Source organism: Zonotrichia albicollis, chromosome 1, assembly GCF_047830755.1.
Source record: "Zonotrichia albicollis isolate bZonAlb1 chromosome 1, bZonAlb1.hap1, whole genome shotgun sequence".
Taxonomy (NCBI): Eukaryota; Metazoa; Chordata; class Aves; order Passeriformes; family Passerellidae; genus Zonotrichia; species Zonotrichia albicollis.
This window is the reverse complement of record NC_133819.1, coordinates 71,995,668-72,016,304: the sequence shown is the minus strand read 5'-3', so window position 1 is coordinate 72,016,304 and position 20,637 is coordinate 71,995,668. Positions and strand designations below refer to the sequence as shown.

At 39.7% G+C, this 20,637-nt stretch overlaps 1 protein-coding gene across 1 annotated transcript; it reads right to left on the bottom strand.

Annotated features, from left to right (window-relative positions):
• Positions 1-1,260: 1,260 nt before the first annotated feature.
• Positions 1,261-19,964, bottom strand: VPS4B (vacuolar protein sorting 4 homolog B). Its single transcript, XM_005481670.4, has 11 exons — positions 19,768-19,964; positions 16,919-17,030; positions 15,396-15,546; positions 14,057-14,124; positions 12,331-12,450; positions 11,939-12,095; positions 10,570-10,718; positions 10,313-10,394; positions 8,143-8,362; positions 5,370-5,507; positions 1,261-3,580 (listed from the first exon to the last, which is right to left on the bottom strand). The coding sequence occupies exons 1-11, from the start codon at positions 19,792-19,794 to the stop codon at positions 3,479-3,481; spliced, it is 1,326 nt and encodes a 441-aa protein (XP_005481727.1). The 5' UTR covers positions 19,795-19,964; the 3' UTR covers positions 1,261-3,478.
• Between the last annotated feature and the right edge of the window lie 673 nt (positions 19,965-20,637).

Sequence of the window (20,637 nt, the reverse complement as noted above, 5' to 3'; positions counted from 1 at the left end):
AAAACCTAAAGAGAAATTGAAGGGGTAAGCACTGAAGCCATACCACATGAGCTACAACAAAAGCTGACTGCTCAAGAATAAAAGAAACCATGTTTTGATAAGAATTAATTATCTGCTGGAATAGCAGCACAGTGTGAAACAAACAGTCCACTGAGTTCTTGCAATAGTTTACGTAAGTTACAGGAACGGCTTTAAGTCAACCATGATTACTAGGGTGAAGCTGGTTAAGACCAAAAACATGTATGGAAGCCAATCTTGAAACCAGCTTGTCATTCTGGAGGAAGGAAAGAGTAAACAGCAAAATGAAGATGTTCCTGCATATTTCAACATATTCAGAACTATTAAATAGCTTCCTGTCAAGATAATCCTCTGAAGGCCAACAAAAAAAATTTGGAATATTCTTATTAAAACCCTTAATAAACACCAAAAGTAGATCAAAACATCTGACCAGAGAATATTCAGCAGCCTCTTTGCTTCAGTTGACAAAAAGAGCAAATTCTGACAGGCAGGAAAAAAGCCAATTCCAGAGTATCTCCCTCAGCTACACTTGTTCTGCTCCACTAGTTAAAACAAAAGCATATGAGTATATTCAAAGACCAGTAGACTTGAAAGACCAAACCAAATGAAAAACTGAAGAGATTTATGGAAGACTGAAAAGACTTGTATGCTTTTGTTATGCAAGACAAGAACAAAAAGGCAACACGTAAATCAAACTACTCTGGAACTTGACGTCACTCAGGGAATGCAGGAAAAAATATAAGTTGATTTACTGAGCTATTCTAACCCTGTAAGTATGTACATCAAGAGACAGACCACAAATGGTAGGATATCCAAAACTTAATGTCACTGTGAAGAAACCATCTGTGAAGGACATAAGCACATACAGAAATGATTTAACTGAAAAATTATTTTACACACAGGAAGGAAAATCACATTTTTTCACACTGCAGTCAGAGTAAGCAGTAACACCAGAAGGTATGAAAACAATTTGTAAGCTAACCAGCCAAAGATCAGACCACGTTAAAAATGTACAACTAATTCGTCCAGTATTTACAGAGGTTTTGATTATCCAAAGCAAATACAGCCTTTCATGAATTCTTTGATTTAGACTATTTGCAATTAACACTGCAAACTAAAAAGTGATTTTGCACGCTCCCTCATTAGGCTATCATCAGCTATGGATAACTTGGCTAAGAAGCTCGGTGATGTATATATATTAATTTATCAAAATTTCACAAAGACAGCAAACCAAAAAGTTGCCCTTGTAGCTGCAATTCTAAGCAGCAAAGTTTATTTGGAATATATTTCTAAAAACAACTTTCAACATCAAATAGTAAAGGTTCTGTTACAGATGTCATCTGAGCAAGCAGCAAGATGTAAATTTAAAACATACAGTATATTTTTCTTTTGCATTAAAGATACGAGATTATACAGTTAAGCATATGGAAGCCCATAAGACAAATCAGCTTACCACAAAAAGGAAAACATAAACCAAAAACCAAAATATTCCTGAGAATTTTAAGATTGCAGGGTTGCAGTAAGGACTCTCATTTTTCAAAAGGTCAAGAGATAAATACTTCAGACAGTGGCTCCAAACCTCTGAAGGACAGCCACGCTAGTGTGTGGCTCACTTCTGAAGTGTTCACAAGAGAAAACTACAAACAAGATCTTGTTGCAATAAGGATTAAGTTTACTAACCATAGTTGCTGTACCTATGCTGGAATTCCTGCCCTCACCCACTCCCACTCCTGCCATCCCCCCAAAAGCTGTCAGAAAGATTTGCAGCCCACTGATTCACATTTACATATTCTGATGTAAGACAAAGGTAAAGCTGTGTAACTGAAGGATTTTGGAAAAAACGCTTCATCATGTTAGTAAAAAAAAGCTCAGCACCTTGCAGATCAAAGAATATTTACCTATTTTGTTTGGCTATTAAACACAGAAACAAAAGTCTAAGGAGACAATAAAGCAGTAAAAACTTGAACATAACATTGAAAAAATACTCAAATAACATAGCTGATGTTGTACTACAACATTTTACTTCATTAAAGTACAGAAAATGTCACCCATCCTATGATTTATAAAGTAGACAAAATATGTACATAGAAGAAACCAAACCCCATCAAAAGATGATCATATTTGTGCATATGTACATAGAACATACACACTTAAAATGTGCAAATTTCTTTTAATACAAGTTAAACAAAACATTTGCAGGATAGAGTTGGACAATGATAATGGAAGATAGAGTATTCTAGATATTCTAATGATGTTTCATATCTACAGCCAGTGCAAACTTACAAGGCACAAACTCAATGCTGATGCTGTAGTGTTTTAAGTTACATTCAGGCACATCTCCATTTGCAGTTCTGCAGAAAAAGAGCAATGGAAGTGCTACTTCTGTACTAAACTGCCAGCCTTCTCTCCCAGTTTAAGCACTAAATTGATGTAACCTATATGCTACAGTTACCAGTGGGGTTCTGGGTTAATTTATCACTGGAAAGGCTGTGGCTAAAACATCTGTTCTAATCTCCTTGCATGTGAAGGATGCTATTTCCCAAATACCTCCCAGACATTCTCCAAAGACTACATATACCTTGCCAGCCTCAACACGTGGGATCTCAGAGGACATTTCTAAAGCTTTTTTCTAACTTCAGTCAAAACTTCACCAGGAAGAGAATCCAGATTTTAAAACCCAAAAAACCAAATAAAGTAAATCCAAACAACCACCCCCCCAAGAAGAGCCAGCAAAACACCTTCCAAGTTACTTGCATTTAACAAACTTGTGTTAAATTGCATAGTGACAGTGTGTACCAGCTAGTAAAGAGTTAAAAACAAAAGCCTACTGTTTAAGGCAAAATTTTAACACAGCACAGCAGAAAAAAAAGCCAAATAACAGGTCCACCAATATTTAATCAAAGTACTGGCCCATGTAGTCTTATCCTCACAGTGTTTTCTTTCTTACTTTAACAGCAAACCCACACTTGCAGTATGCTTGATTAGAAAATTTTGTTGCCATTTTCCTAAATGAAATGAAAGCAATTAATACATATGCTGATTGACTGAAAACACCTGACAAATATGTTCTCTCCCACTCCTTAAAAAGGTTTTTGACATTACTGGGAGGTAAGGTCAAAAACTAAAATTCACTGGTATCCAGGTCTAATATACTACCTAATATGGAACTAGTAATTTAAAGCTTTCTAGTAATTATTAGACGTGACCACATCACTTTGCTGTCTCACCCTAAAATTGCATTTTTGTATTATTTTTCAATAGAAGACATTTAATAGACATCTGAGGAAAACAATACAATACAAAAGCTTAAGGGTCTTTGCAAAGGTATCTTCTATTCCTTCTGCAAAGTAAGAAAGGGGTGATTTTATTGGCATTTATTTGAAGTGCCATCAATAAAGACACAAGAATACTTTAAAAAGAAAAAAAACAAAGGTTCTAATGCTTCACACATATCTTTGGTTTAGCCTTCCTGACCAAAGTCTTCTGTAAACTTCTTTAACTTCTCCAAGTCCTGTTCGTTAACTGTTGGTTTTGTGCTAGCAAGCGACCTGAGCATATCGGCCTGTCAGAAATAAAACAAACATGTTTTCAGAAACAAGTATAGTACCACTGCTAGCAATTTTGTTGCCAGGACAAATATGCATTAAAAAAACCATTAAAAAGTTCCCATTAACACAAAACTTTAAGTAAGCCTGAACACTTCTGCACAGAGGCAGCCTTTTAACCCTTTGAATACAGACAACAGTCAATGAGTTTTTCAGTAACAAAATCAAAACCTAAGGTTTAGGTTTAAGCCACTCATCCATTCAAGTTTTATTCATCTCTTTTTTTGACAAAGCTGAATTTATTTTTTTTTTGGTTAGTTACTATTTTCAAACCATGATTAACTACAGCAGATTAAGTGGAAAATACTGAGATGTTCCCATGTACTCTTCACAGTCCAGCAATGTAGAACAGCAGTTTGTGATTCATCTCTAGCAAAGTTTTACTGCTCCTGACTGGTAATTTCTGACTCTTCAGCTCAGTAAATTTCCTAGATAAATATTTAGATGCTAGGAAATGGAGTTTAGAAAAACATTTCATGGATGTTGAGCAGCAGTTAAAATACATTATGAATAAAAAAGGGTAAAGAAAACGAATAAATTCCCAACCAAGGGCAACTGAAAAAAGTAGATGCCCAACACCTCATATTGCTATAAATTATGGGTAAAATAAAAAAATTAGTATAATGGTTTTCCACACATGATATTTGTCTCATCAGACCAGAGGCACTCTGCTCAAAAAGAATTAAAGCCTTATATTTTAAGGACAAGAATGGATTTTGGACACTGAAACATCTGCCTGTAGTGCATCAGAGCTCAGGTACCATTAGCAGCACACAAGGAACTGCTGTCTTTAATTCCAGGAAGGACTGATTAAAAATCCAATTAGATCATGCAGAGAGAAGTTTTAGGGCAGGCCTGCACCTGCATAAATCCTCTTCTGCTTCCTCAGTATGCAAATTCACACAGGAAATTATTTTCTGAAATACAGTGATGGTTCTATTTTCAAAGCATTGCCTGTGATTCCCCATGAAATGCATTGATTTCTTTCATTCCTTACAAGGCTGTTTGCACACAGGAAACTACAGCAACACAGATTTGTTATTAAGTTCTTCCCACAAACTTTGTACTTAAATACAAAATTTTCTTCTGCTGCTCTTGGGCAAAAATACAGAATGAGTGTCCAGCAATTATTTTTTTTTAAAGTAGTGATCTAAAACTGAAAACTGTCTTATATATTTTATTCCCTAGGCCAAAGCAAGTATTTGCATATACACAAAGAAAACAGCAGAAAAGGCTGCTTTATTACTGTAATAAATTTAAACCTAAACTACCTTTATATCTAAAATCTTCTTACACTTTGGTTTTATACTTGTATTTATTTCATGGGCAATATTTTCCTATAGAACATCACTTCGTAATTTACAGTGAATGTAATTTTCCATTTCCCAGTATTAATGCCACAATGATGAGAAGAAAGTGTATCATGGTGCAGGAACCCTAAAGGTTTTGAATAAATAAAAGCCAAGTGAAAGAACAGTGCAAGAAGGAGATACTGTCTATGGATGAAAGGATGGCAGCTGCATGCCAGCAGACAAGAATAAGAAATGCTTATCAGGGATAGACAGCTGTCTTTTTTATAGCATGCCATACTGTAGTGATTTATGTTGAGAATTCAAAATGTTATCTGGTATGCCCAGCATTTCTGAAAACAAACGTCTCATCCCATTGTCCTAAAAAAGACTCTTTATCTTAAAGTCTTTTCAGAGTTCTGCAAAATTAGAAAGAAATGCTACAAGCAATACCTACCATGGAAACTCTAGGCTCCAGTAATTTATCACCTGGGACCTCCATCCATGTCATTTCTGTGGCTTCAGGATCACCTGGAGAGCAAGGGGTGAATAAATCTACCATCGTATTTGGATTAGACACTGATGGTCCTTTTACCTAAAAATAAGAAAACACTCAGTTTATGGGAGTTACTCTTTTGAAGACAGAAACCAGAAGCTGAAGAGCACCCCAAGCAAAAACCATTCCTTGATTTTATGCAGATGCCCTACCCATTGGGAACACATGTCCTGTGGAAGAGAAATTGTACAAGTGTACTGGTATTATTCACCTTGAAAACATGCAGCTGTAGCCAGATACTTAAATTCACATCAGGTCAAATCCCAGAAGCCACATCCTCTTAAGTCTGAGGATTTCTGCAGAAAAGTGACATGCCAGGAAATCTGCTTGTTGAGGACCACCCTTCCTGGTCCCTGGTCACTTGAGGAGCTCATTCATCGCTAGTTAACAGCTCTCTAAAAGCTTCCCAGTGCTTTTCCCTCTGACATCCCGCCTTCCCAAGCTCCCTGCACCTTTCCCGTAGGAAACAGCGCCGCCTAGCGGGAGAACAAAACAGCTTCCTTCCCGCCCGCCCCCAGACAGACAGACGGACAGAGCAAAGAAAAGCCGCCCCGTGCATCTGTTCCCTTTGTGCAGCACTCTGTCCGGTACCAAGGGTTTTGCCTTCCCTGGCTGTTACCTGCAGCACCACACAGCCACGGGAACTCGGAGCATACACAGAGGTTCAAGGACAACACACTGACTGACTATGGACAGAACTGGATCTGCTGTTCCAAGCTGAATTTAGAGCAAGGAGCAGGGCAGCAGATTGTAATATTCAAAATGCACTCTGGCAAACCTGCGTTATCACACATGGCAAGGAAAGGTTTACAGTTAATTAGTGACAACTGAGGAAAGCTCTGTCTGTTACAACAGAAATAATAACGCTAAGATTTTGCTCAGAAAAACACAAAATCACATCCAATTAAAGCATTAACAATATAAGTGGAATCAACTTGGCTCATGTCAGAGTGTTCAAAGTGTTGCAGTTGTGGGGTTTTTCCTTCCTTTTTTTTTATTTTCTTAAGCAAAAATAGTTAAGATGCAAGAAGTGCTTTTGAAGTCGTTCCACAAACTGTGACAACTGAGGTTGGTTCATTGCTCCATGGCAAGCTGAAACATGCCTCAGATTGTTCCAAATTTGTACTAAACACTAAAAGCTAACAGCCCTTTAGCCAGAAATGCCATTGTCATGTAAAGTTAACAACAGATAAATACTTCAGACATGACTGCTTAAGGGAAGGAAGCATCTAGAAAATCCTTGATATATCAAAGTCACTGTTTATTTATCAACAAATACAGCTTACATCACATTGTTACTGTGAGTTGTCCTCAAAAGTCAAATTTCCTGCCCTCTCATATTCTGGACCATACTGGATTTAAGTGTGTCTTTCACTTTGAATCTTAAGCTGAACGAGTTCATTGGAAGAAACCATATAGAAAAAAAGGAGCCTATCTTCAAAGTGAGTGTAGCTGTTCGGTTCAGGGGCCTTAACCCTTTTATGTCAGGTTGAGTTACTGGTAAAACAACTGTAATTGTAACTGAGATGACAAAGAACTGCTGCCAACACAACATACAGGGTACTCGACACCTTAGGATCTCGAGTTTTTCCTACCACACCTGCTCTTTGAAGAAGCAACAAATTAAAGCTTCCTTTTACAGCAATTAGCACCTCTGCAGAATATCCTGACCCACCTTCACCCAAAAACCATGAATTTCTGTCAAAATCAAACTTTGCACTAAAAATATTAACAAAAAGTACCTTTAGTCTGGGTCTACTTTAAAATATGGTACACAGCAAAATAAAATTTTATTCAACCGATACCCATTGTATATATTTTAACCTCTGTTTATAACCATTCATACTATCACTCCTTTTTCTCCATTTAAGAGTTTAATAGTTTTCAGGGAACAATAAATTTGACTGAACAAGGCCCATCTGTGCAAATTCTCCAGGGGAAAGACATTCCCAGATGTAATGGATTTAGACTGGTGGTAAAGAATGCCAATTGGTTCTTGTACAGATAAAGTTTCTGAGATTCAAATATTGTGAAGAAATGTTACTTAAGTCAATACATAGCATATAGAGGTAACTGGAAGATAAGCCAAACAATATAGTTTGAATAGGCTCTTTGGTGTGTACCTATGTAAAAGTAAACTGGTTTTTACATTACAACAGGGTAAATGAAACACAGACCTTGCTCAGTTGTGTTGCATCTTTACTACTGTAATTGATTCAATGTTTCTACCAGAACTCTACAAAAACCTTAATTTTTCAGTTTGAAAAATATGCCAAGTAAACAGAATGTGCTTAAGTACAATCCATCTGTTCTCAAGTGGATGAGGGATACTTTCATTTTTTTTCCAGCATGTTAAGAACCACTTAACTTGAAATAGAAAAAAAGCACTTCTGTAACATTGCCATTTAAATGGCAAACTGAATGCTTTTAACACTCTCTAGAGACATTAAGAGTCAGAGCATGAATATTCAGAAATGAGCTCCACCAGACTTATGGCAGGACTAGGGGGGTACATGGAAAGGAAGAACAGTTCTTCTCCTCCCCAGTCAATAAAAAGGACATTCATAACCATGCAGTATTACCTAAAACCAAATTCAGTTTATTTGTAAGGAATTTTCAAATTAAGACTGCTCTCATAGATGAAATAACTTGAAAAATTTTGATTCCTACTTACTTTTTTAAAGTGAGTCGCTGATTGCACTTTTCTAACGGGCTGCATCAGTGCATCACGGACAATGATGCTTATATCTGCACCAGAATAGCCATCAGTTCTCTTCCCAAGCTCTCGATAATCTGAGTCTTTTAGGTCATTTGGAGTTGACCCAAGGTGAAGTTTGAACATTGCAGCCCTGGCGTGGTCTTCAGGTAAAGGAATATAAATACGCTTCTCAAACCTGGTGTAAAAAAGACAAAACCAAAGAGTTCCCAAGATGCCAGCTCACGCAGGTGCACAATGGAAAGAGCTCATGCAAATGAGCTTGCTCCTAGCAATATTAAAAAGCAGTTTCAGTACAACAGACCTTTAAAAAAAATCTGATGCAAATATTCAGCAACCTGTTCTCATAAATAGTACTTTAGTTAGCATAAGCTAATATCCAGAATATAAAAACTGCTTCCTTTCCATTACAAAATCCTTCTCTCCAGACTGACATTTTTCCAGCAGAGTTTGAGTGCTAAAAGAAAGACTTCTTCCTCTCAGTTTTAAGTGTTAAAGTGTATTTGAACAGATTTCACACTCAAAGAAAGAACTGCCTGATAACAAGTTTATGCAACAACTTTCTACAGTCTCCAACTAAATTAAGAAAACACCATAGATAGAAGTAAATCTGAAGTCATTCTCAAGAAAATATTGGTAACAGCATTTCCTCCTTTGAAGCAGCATCTGTTCTCAGAGTGGAGATTACCTCTTACCAACAAAGAGCAACTCCAAATCCTGCTGAACACAATAACCTGATATACATGACAAAGTGGCTCAAATCCATGAAAAATTAATTTTATTACAGCCATTGTTGTACAAGTTCCTTTAAGTCTTGTGGGCTAGAGCTAGGGAATTTCTCTTTCATGTTGCTGAGAATGAGAAAATGGTTTGGGTTGAGGGAGACCTTGAAGATTGTCCAGTTTCAACCCCCCTGCCACAGGCAGGGAGACCTTCCCCCAAACCAGCTTACTCAAAACCCCATCCCACCTGGCCTTGAACACTTCCCATGATCCACAGCTTCTCTTGGGCAACCCATGCCAGTGTCTCACCACCCTCATCATAAAAAACTTCCTCCTTATTCCCAATCTAAGCCCATCCTCATTCAGTTTGAACAACTGCCCCTTGTCCTGGCATTACAAGCCTGGGAAAAAAAACCAAGGAACATCTCTCCACCCTTCTACTAAGTTCCCTTTATATACTGAAGGGCCACAATAAGGTCTCTGTATCCTTCTCTTCTCCAGGCTGAACAGCCCCACTCTTGTAACCTGCCTTCAGAAGAAAGGTGTCCAGATCATTTTCATGGCCCCTTCTGAACACACTCTATCAGGTCCATGTATGTCTTTTACTGTGGATCCCAACCAAAGCTGGAATTTCAAGAATGACTTGAAATTCTCAACAATATCTTCATTTTTAAATCTGGCTCATACAACTCTAGAGTCATGCAGATGAGAAGTGACATCTGGAGGTGACCTGGTCCAACCCCAAATCAAACTGCTTGAATTCAGTATTATAAAGTCAGTGTCAGTCACCAAAAAAAAAGATCACTGATTCTTTAGTCAAGAAAAATAGCCATTATCCAAGCTGTGTCCTCATCACAGCATAATCCTATTTGTCACATAATTGTATCTGTCCTATGCTTGCTCTGCAGCTCAGAGAAAGATCCAAATAATCAGGTACAGTCAGTCCTCTATCTGCGAAACAGTAGTTAAAAATCACAAGTTATGCCTGACTAGTAGAAAAATATGGCATTTCTCCATAAGGTTACACTTCCATGAAAAAATGCAAGCTACTCACCAGTCTGTTAACAGCTGAAAAGGAAAGTCCCACCCTCTCTTGCCCTTCTGAGGTGTGTACTTTCTAACTTGTCCCCTAAGTCCCCCAGAAAACCAAAAAGCAAGCAAGAAACTCCTGTTTCTTCAAGCATAATCATCTAACCAAGAAATCAGATAAATTACAGGACTGAACAACCTACCTTTCTCTAAAGGGGCAAGTGACTATCAGTTTAGCTAAGACTACTTCATGGAATTGAGTTGCAGAACATTACCCATGTCTGCAAACATGAGCTGCATGAACGCCTTAAGCACTCTCTGGCTGAAAGCTCACACCAGCTGTGAATCGCACACCATGAAAAAAAGTGCCATCATACCTTCTCCTGATAGCAGAATCCAAAACCCACGGAATGTTTGTTGCTCCTAACACCAAAATTCCTTCATTGTCAACACCAACCCCTGTATCAAGGCAGAAATAATTTCACAGTTTAGATGATAAACAGAGATTGCTTTAAAAAGCCATCAAAATTCAGTGGGGTGGAACTGCAGACATTCTTAGTATTCTAATTCAAGTTACACTTAAGAACACATGTCTTAATCTCTCTGTCTGATTTTGAAGACCAAATAAACTTACCTTGCATCTGGACTAGAAATTCCGTTTTTATCCGTCTAGCAGCCTCGCTTTCATTTTCACTTCTTGACCCACAGAGGGAATCTATCTCATCAATGAAGATGATAGAAGGTTTGTTTTCTCTGGCAAGCTGGAACAAGTTTTTCACTAATCTTAAAGAAGGAAACAGCTTCAGCTATATTAATAATTACAACAGCAGAAACACATAACTTCAGAATGTGATATAGTAATTTCCTTTAGAGAAAGCAAGGGGAAAAAAGCATTAACATACAGCTACTCAAAGAAACAACATTCTTCCAGCTCCATGACTCAGAATTACACTGAATGAGAGAGCCCAGCATAAGAAAAAGAAAATAAATTAGAGTGCTCCAGGCATGATTTTGCAAAATAAAGCCCTTTTTCAGTTTACACTTCTACATGACAGCCTGGACTTTACAAAAGCACCAATTTAGAAAGCTTTTTTCTTTTGAATCTTTCTCTAAACATTTCTAACTGAAAATAACTCTAGAGATTTTGTAAGAAATAACATGTATCTTTATTTTCTACAACTTTACTTACTAAATCATTTTTGTATGACATGCAATATTGGTTTCAAATCAAATAAACAAAACAACCTAAAACAAACCCCATATACTCCTAGCCATCTCTCATGAACACACTTTACTAGTTTGAAAAAGAAAAATAAATAGGAACATGCTGGGAAATTCTTCATATTACAGCACTAAATCTCAGGCAATAGTCTCAAATGAAGTCAAGCATAATATCTAATGCCAAGCTAGTCTCCAGTTCTGTATTCCTTCTGCAACAGAAGAAAAGCAGCTTAAGGTTTCCAGCTTTCTGGGGAAAAAAATAACTCACTTCAAACACCTTATCTAATAGCCTTTCTTTCTCATTCTATCAGCTTTAAACAGTGTTGCTCAGTTGCCCCACACTTCAAATCATTAAATCATGGTTATGACAAGTATGCTTATCATTATATGAAAATCCTTTCCCTGTAAACCCAGAGCTTTTTATTAATTCAAGAAATCTCTTTTGGAAGACTATATGGACAAATTCCTAGACTTCTAGACTGCAGCCATGTTACTCATGGTCCCTTGCCTTTCTGGTCTTCTTCATACATCACACAGTAACAAATGAAGAGTTAGCATGAGCTCTGTGGTGCTCCCAAAATCTTTCTGAGCACTGAAAAGAGTTTCTCAAAATGCAGCATATAATGGTATCTTTACATGGCACTGCAGCATGAAGCACAGAAACACCTATAGTTGGTTTTTAAAAAGACAAGACCATTTTCTTAAATTCTCGATGGCACCATATCTCTATAATAATTTCCTCTCAACAACGTTTTCCTGGACCTTGGGCAACTCCAACTTACTTTTCACTTTCACCTAACCATTTTGAGACCAGGTCAGATGAAGATACTGAGAAGAAGGTAGAGTTGTTTGCTTCTGTTGCTACAGCTTTTGCTAAATAAGACTTTCCTGTTCCTGGTGGTCCAAACAGAAGAATCCCTCTCCAGGGCGTTCTCTTGCCTGCAAGAGAGAAACCAGCAGTTTTCAAAATGCTATTTTCTGATTATTCTCCTCTAGGCTGCTCAGAGGTTTTTCACAACTACCCATGAAACTTCTGTCAGATGGATCAAAATCTCTTTGTTAAGAGATCAGCTTGAGTCTATGATACATTGGCACAATGTATCACAGGCCACACTTCACAGGCCCCAGCGCCAGGCCTGACTGGCCAATAGTAAATAAATGCTGTAACCCTAACCTGTAAACAGGTGTGGAAATTTAATGGGAAGGATGACTGCTTCTTTAAGTGCCTCTTTGGCACCCTCGAGGCCAGCAACATCACTCCATTTGACATTTGGTCGCTCCATAACAATTGCTCCTGTAAGAAAAGATGGTCCAAGTTAGAGACATATATATCTTTTCACAATTACAATAAATTCCAATTGGTGAAAAAAGAAATCTATGCCCATGCCTATACTGAATAAAAACAAGGCATTTCTAATACGATAGGAACACTGAATTCCATTACTCAAATGGATGTTATTTTTACAGAAATGTCACATTTTTTTATCAAGATAAACCATGGATAACCAGAACATTTGTGAGTTAGTCCTGGCACCAACTCATAACTAACCACCACTACACTCCCTAAAAAATTTGAAAATTCATTTTAAACAATGCAGCTGCACTAGCTCAGGATTTTTTAAGATTCTCCAGCAGATGAAGTAACTTGCTGGTATCTCCAGACATGGAGCAAACAAATGGATCATCTAATGGAAAAGAGGTTTGAGAGCTAGGGCCAAAAGCATCAGAAGGGTTATATGGATCCTGCTTAGCTGTAGAAGTATTTTCTTAGTCAAGGCACATTTAAAGTTTTGCACCAAGTCTCATCCTTCTCAGTCAATGAGTTCAGCCAACTGAGCTGTAATTCAGCTTTCTCTTCAGACTGGTTAGTCTTGCATGCTAAAAATTTTGTCTCAACTACTTCTAGATGGGCAAATTTGGAACTCAGGTAGTAATAGGTTATTAAACCTATAATATTAGATCTTGTAATCCTAGCACTACTTCTATCTGAGGTCAGATTCATGTGGGAAGAAACGAAGTCTGTATAGTGAGAGGATAGGAGTTCAATGCTCATCAATTTTCTGTCACTTAAAAAAAACCAAGAAACTGTCTCTTATAACTGTGCATAGGATTAAATAATGTGCAGAGAAGAAGAAAAAGCACAGCACAGTTTCCAATGTTGATACAACAGCTCCTGAAACTACACAGCCACAAGATCTGGTAAATGCATTTGATCTTTGTTACAGTCAAAAATAGGAGAACAATGAGGTTTCTTCAGATCCATAAGCACCTTCTGGTAGGGAAGTTCTGAACAGGTCATCATTATTAAAGGGAAATAAATATCAAAAAGCCTCTTTTTTACTGCACACCAAACTGCTGGTAGCTGCTATACATTGGTTCACAGACTGTGTTCTGTATTTGAGTTCAAAAACCCAAACTATGCGACTGAACTGGGACAGCATCATCACTGCATATTAGTATAAATGGGCAAGAATCCATGTTTCTTACTCCTAAACATGAATTCCAGTCTTTTTGTGAAAACAGTTCTGCTTACACTATGTATTTGCATCATCATTTCCTTAGCCTCTAGGCAACATGCTAGTGCACTTCATAGTAAAAAACCACTAAATCAGTTTAGCCACCAGCCAGCTGGGATTTTGCAACTTCCTAGCTAGATAGGTGATACAATTTTAACATGAAGTACAGGGTGCAGGAGATACATTTCAATGTAGTCACTGTATAAGTTCATGGCACACAAATCCTTTTACTTCCATAAAGACTGTGCTTTTGCACGTGAAGATTACATACTAGCTGAGCTACTAACAGACATTAAATTAATCCATAAAATTTAGGTGGCAAAACTACAGGAACTCGCTTAACTGAAGTAATCCCTATTTAAAGAAAAGGATGCTTCAAATTACCCTGAAGTTGATTCTGTAGCTTCTTTTTTTCAGGGTCCTCTGATTCCCCTTCCCCATCACTGTCATTCCTGATTTGGAAACAAAATGTTGAAATACAGTAAGAGAGACTTCTGTCTTAGAATAAAAATCAGAATGCAAAAAGCAGAAAACCCATCAGGCTGAGGAATTAAAGAAACATGGAGATGCTTTCAGACCTCTAGAGGTTTACATGACTGTAGAAAGGCAGAAGTACACTTTTCTCTGATTTCTTTCCAATTCACCCTCCTTTGCCATTTCAACTTCCTCTTATGGGTCTGAGCCCTCTTAAGATACTTCTGTGTGTTCTGAGCCAGCTTTTAGAAACACACATCCCTTATATCCACCAACACAGAGATGCTGGAATGGTTTGTTTGTAGACATTGGCACTTCTCCTCTATCTGGACATGCAACAGGACTTGGCCAATTCCATCTAGTACTACGAAACTCTCATCAGAGCAAAGGAGACTGGAAATTAAAGGAAAAGAGACTAGAGAGGGAACAACTGGAGTGGAGGTCACGAAAATACATGTAGCCTTTGTGGTATTACCATTTCCTTCTATTATAAATTAAGCCAAAGATGGTACAGCTCAAAAAATAAGGCTGATGAAATGAGCAGACATTTAAAAAGACTGAAAATCAGGTGAAGTTTTAAGAGACAACTGAGCAACTTCAGCTGTTCAGGACTCCTAGAAAGGGCAGTCCCACCAGAAGGTATAATCCTGAATTCTTCCTCTCTCCTACCCCCATAAAGGGAGTAGCAAAGGCAAAAGAGGCTGGGCTTGTTTGGGAGGCTCTGCTTGTTCAACTCTCTGATATGCAAAGTGAGAAACAAATCTAGGAGAAGGGAAGCAGTGGAGAGACCAGGCAGCAGCAACACATCGGAAGGATTCAGTCCACCTTACAGAACTTTACCCTACACAGGGCTTTTTGTCTCTTCTCAAGTATGAGACAGATAAAACTCACTAACCCCAGTAATCACCAGTGTGAAATTATTTTCTAGTTACTAAGTATTTAAATGCAGAAAGCCTTGAAAGGTCATCAAGCTCCTTGCCATTAAATACAATAATCATTGGATTCAGCTGTTAGTCTGAAGCAGCTTTCATTCTTCAGTGAATTTCCTACGCAAATGTTCACATTTTAGTAAACAAGCACAGAAATGCTTGAGATTGTAATTCAAGTTATTTTTATTAGCCCACTGTACTTCAGCATTAGTAGTCATCTGAAGCATTTCAGAAACAAGTTAAAATGATCTTTGAATAGTAGAAATTTAGAATAAGTTGAGTTCAGGAAGTATTTTGCTTTACCTTCTCCAAAAACATACCCTTTTCCTTCAGCAGGACCAGACTCTTTAACTGGTTTTGGTGCAGTTTTTCCTCTCTTTTTCAGATATTCTTTCAGCTTTTCTGCTCGATCCAAGTATTCTGTACATTTTGCTCTAATGCTTTGTTTTGCTTTATCACCCTGTGCTTCATCTGAGAGTTTGAAGATAAACAATTCTTTGTTAACAGCAAAACACATGTGCATCAATCAAAAAACAAGACTAAAGATCTGTCTTCTTTATCTCTTATCAATGTACCTCTCTCAGGGCTCAGGACATAAACAAACATCTCAACTACTTAATTTTCCACTATGCCTTGGAGAGAACTGACCAGAAGGATGTCATATCAAATATTCACCTGAACATTGCCTTGGCTTAAAATTTGACTCTAAGGGATTAAGGACATTAGCACTGGAAGCTTTTCTGTCAGCCTTTCATGCTGCTAGACATTGCCTTAATAACTGCTTTTCTAAAATAGCTAATCAAGAAGCTGCTTGTACTAGGCAATTTTTATTTAGAACCATACTTGATTCTTCCATAGCCTGCTAATTTTAAAAGATAAAGAAACATTACATAAAACATCTGAAAGAACTAAGTGCGTTTCAACAGCCACACTGTTCTCGTGATCACTATTACAGTATTTCAAACCAATGATCAAAATTTAACATGTCAGGTTTTTGAGCTAAGTTTCCAAAAGTCCATTAATATTGTTAAAAGCATAGAAAGTGATATTCTGAGAAAGTCTGTAATATTTAAATGGACAGGAAGTGATAAACACAGATTATCCAAATAATAAAGGACTATAAAGAAAACTATTTTTTTCAAATCATGAAGATCTGTAAGTGTGCCTTTGTCAGGCAAGCAACCCTAGCCCACTTAGATTAGGGCTGTACCCACATTAAGAAAGCCAATTCCTTGCATACAAACACTGAATGTGGCACAAAAGGTACACAGAAGTGTGAAAAGGCATAAAGTAATGAGAACATGGAAACTAAAGAAAAATTACATACAAGTCCATCTCATACATTTTCTCGGCCAAGATAAACAGCAAGACTATGACATTAAGGAGCAAAAAATGTCAGCAGAGAGGCTTTAGAAGGGCAAGCAGCATGAATTAAAGGTGCAAAAAGCACTCTGTAGATACAGCAGACTTCATGTGTAACATGGTTTTCAGCACAACAGAAATACAGGGATCCCTGTACTTATTGTCATATTTCCTCGTGCAGTGGCCAGCTTGAAACACTGCTACAAAAGTCCAGAGGAGAGACAGCAAACACCTGCCTCCTGTCTTAAAAAAACCTAAAACAAAACACAAGTAAAAAACAATCTAATTTCTTACAAGAATGGAGCAAGCACACAACACAGTAAAGGTAAAAGCTGCAAAATATCTGACCTCAGTCAAACTACAATAGCAAGTATCAACTGTTGATGAGAGCAAAATTTAAATACTAATGTCAACATAAGAGACTGCTCTTGTGCAATATGATGACTAAACTCTACTGAATCATCCAACACATCACACTTACATTTAACAACGTGGAGAAAATACTGCACAGCATGTTGGTACAAGCGGAAGGCTTCCTCATAGTTTCCTGCTTTATCTTCTTGTGCTGCCTTGCTAGCAAGGTCTATTGCTTTCTGTAACACAAACAAATCATTAACTGCTGTACAAGAGCATTTTCCGTGATCAGAGACCATTTAAGCTGTTACTGTTCTTTGATGGACAGTTTTTCTGCTCCTTCACATTTATCCCCTCAGAGTTGTATTTCCACCCTTCCATGAACAGCAGGATTTACAAACTGCTGAAATTTACTAGCACACAGAAAAGTGCAAGTGAGAAGGACAAGTTTCTGTGTACTAAGCTGGGACTACTATTTTGTCTATGTAGTCTGCCCTACCAATCTCTTACATTTCTTATGGAAAGATTTGGAAATCCATTATAAGGCTTGGGTTTTTTTTAATCACAGACATCTAAACTTTGAACTGTGATACAGTTATGCTGTTTAAGGCATGCTTTAGGGGGGCAATTGACAGTGCTGGGTTAATAGTTGGACTCAATCTTTTCCAGCCTAAACAATTCTAAGATTCTATGACCAAGGACATCAGTAAACCCTGTAAACAGCAAAGTCAATATAGGAAGTACTTGATTACAATCACTGAAACTAGCACTATCACTCTTCAAACATTATGCTTGGAGACATCTTCAAAGACCAGTTGCTTAGTTTCTCTAGGAGGATTTAGATTCTTGATATCCTAGTGAGAAATTTCAATTATCACTCCAGTGGGAGAGGAGAAAAAAAACCAAACCCAAACAGATAGAGAACATACCCAAATCTTAAGGACCAAAGAGTTCTATGAGAAGTTAAGAATGGATTTTTACTTTATTTGTTCAGCTAGTTTCAAATAAATCTGACTGAGATCTAAGCCACTGTATTGCACACACTGCTCTATGGATTTATTGTACCACCTCTATTCCATTGCTTGCTTGTTAGTGCTTATTACTTTTCATTACACTTTCCTTCTTGGAATGCCCATACCACTTCCAGACAATTAAAACTGTCATTTTGACCACTGGTAAGTTGAAAGTTGAAAATAAGCAGTCAGCCAGAATTAACCAACACCAACTAAATATTCTGTAGTCCCTCACCTATTTTTTCCCATGTGGTTCCCTTTCCTAAGCATTGCTAGTATGCTCAGGATGATTATGTAATGTCAGGGAGCAAGGCTGAGAGTTTGAACTGCAACAAGGAGTTTCCATTAGACACTCCAGTACAGATACTCTTGCCACTACCTACACTCTGATGTGTTTCAGGCAGAAAAAAGCTAGTAAACAACAGCCATGAAAGAAACTGCACAATACAGCATTCTACTGCTTTGTATTGCTGTCTTGGAAGCAAAGATCATCTCAACAGATAGATCTGAAATCAAAGGTATATAAAAACAATGAAGCAATCAAACAGACCATAGCTCTGTTGTGGCAAGTGCTGGAGCACTGTAAGCATCTGTTTCTTTGGAACAGAACCAAAGTCTTTCCTTTCTGGAGAGGCTGGGAGCTCAGGAGCAGTTTCCCAGGTATGAATGGACAGCTGCCTCCTGCTGCACATTTTATGCTGACTCCCTTATGCACCTCTGTGCACCATTCAAATCTAGCAACAGAGCAAAAATTAACCTCCCAAACAGTTATTTTCATATCAAAGTTCTTAAGTCCTGTCAGTGACTTTAATTATCACATGACATAGTAACTGTATTGTTGCCCAATATCCAGGGCAATCCCCTGCATCCAACGAAACAAAGACAGTGATACACGTGACATTAATTCCAAAGAATAAATGGCAAAGATCACCTGCTAAAACAGAACCGTGAGAAAACAGGGCACGTTGCAGACCTGCTCTTCTGAAATGGGCAAAAGTCTGCATCACGTATTGCCTGGTTTTGCGATACTCTCTTTTTGTAAACAGCCAAAGACTATTACCTGGCTATTACATTCTCAGCTCTAACACTTCATTACATCAGCTGCATCTTAGCCTGTTACTGTGAAGAACACCACTGCTATCAAACAGAAAACATTATTAGAAACTTGTATGAACTAGGCCATAGATGGTCAGCTCTGAGGCACAAACTGCTTTATCAGGCCATGGGTTTATAGTTTGATGAACATCACCCAAGGAAAGAATGTCATCGTAAAGAGGTGTCATTCTTCTCCTGGTTATTATAAACCCTATAACATCTCCTCTAGCTTTGTCAATGCAAACAACACACTGCCAGTGTAAACACTACATACAAAAATGATCACGGTTCAAACAGCCGAAGAGAAAGAGAAAGAAGGGCTGTTGGGACCGCACTTATTTCACTTCGGGGTTTGTTTTGCCGGCCAGCCGCAGCACCGATGACACCGCCGGAGCCGAGGGTTAACACAAGCGGAACAGCAGAGCAGGCAAAGGCTTCCCACAGCCAGCAGGAGCCTTGCGGCAACACAAGCCAAACCACGCGCCCGGAGCAGAAGCGGCAGCAGCGCTTCCCGGCCGGGCGCTAGGCCTCGCTGCCCGCGTCCGCAGGGTTGGTGCCCCCGGGCCCCCCTTCCCGGGCCGCCCTTCCTGGGCCCCTCCGCAGAGTCTCAGGCCCGGGGCGATGAGGGCTGACCCGCGGGCTCTGACACCCCGGACCCAAGCCGAGTCCCCCTCGGCGGCGGTGTCCCCGGCCCGCTGAGCAATGGGCGTTCGCGCTCGCTGTGCCCCCGCTCCGCCCGCAGCCCCGGCCCAGGACACCCCCGGCCCGGGACGCTGCCGGCCCCGCTCCTTCCTGGCGCCGCCCCCCGCCCGCCGCCGCTTGCCGGGTCCGCCCCGCGCCGGGCAGGGCAGGGCCGGCGTGGCTGTACCTGCAGGTTGCCGGTGTTGGCCGCCATGGCGGAGCGCCGAGGGGAGGGGAGGCAGCGGCAAGAGAGTGGCGCGGGGAGCGGGCCCGGCCGCCGGTGGCGCAGCGCCCCTGCCCCGCCGCCCGCGGAACCCGAACCGCGGCCTCCGCTGCCGCTTCCGCACCGAGCGCCGAGCGCCGCTTCCGCCTCCGCTTCCGGGCACGCCCCGAGCGCCCGGCCCGCCCCGGCTGCGGGTGCGCCCCGGGCCGCGCTCCCCCGCGGGGGGTTGGGGTTCGGGGGGGACTCTGGGCAGCATCCAGACCGATCCCACCTGGAGCGGGTGACACAGGAACGCACCTAGGCGGGGTTTGGAATCTCTCCACAGGGGAGCCCACGGCCTCCCTGGGCAGCCGCTGCCAGTGCTCTGCCGCCCTCCGCCTAAACTTCTTCTCCATGTTGAGGTGGGGCTACTTTTGGTTCAGTTTATGGCCACTGCTCTCCGTCCTGTGGCTGGGCACCACCAAAAGCTGTGTGGCACCGTCCTCTTGGCACCTGCCTTGGGGGTATTGATATGCATTAAATAAGATCCCCTCTCAGTCCTCTTTTCTCCGGATTAAACAGGCCCAAACCTGGTTAATTAACCATGACAGAGTCATGGGCAGGTGTCACTCACCCGTGGGTTAGTGACGAAGATCAGGTGACGGCGACGCTTACGGAGTGGGGAGGAGGAAGTGACTCAACAAACCAGTTCTGAAGGCCAACTTGCTGTATGGATGTAGGGACGTCTGCTAAATTAGTGCCATATCTTCCCCTCTGGTTCATTAATTCCTTTAGGGCAAAAATTACATCTTTTAAACGATAATAAACCCCATTCTTCCAAGTACCTCCAAGTTA

What these genes read in the sequence shown, in the direction of transcription:
- VPS4B (XM_005481670.4), bottom strand. Translation starts at nt 19,794, where the DNA reads ATGGCGGCCAACACCGGCAACCTGCAG. An exon ending in GCTACAGAATCAACTTCAGG is followed by an intron (nt 12,451 to 14,056) that starts GTAATTTGAAGC and finishes CTTTTCTTACAG; the next exon opens with GAGCAATTGTTATGGAGCGA. An exon ending in TGGTTAGGTGAAAGTGAAAA is followed by an intron (nt 10,719 to 11,938) that starts GTAAGTTGGAGT and finishes TCCTTCTTTAAG; the next exon opens with ATTAGTGAAAAACTTGTTCC.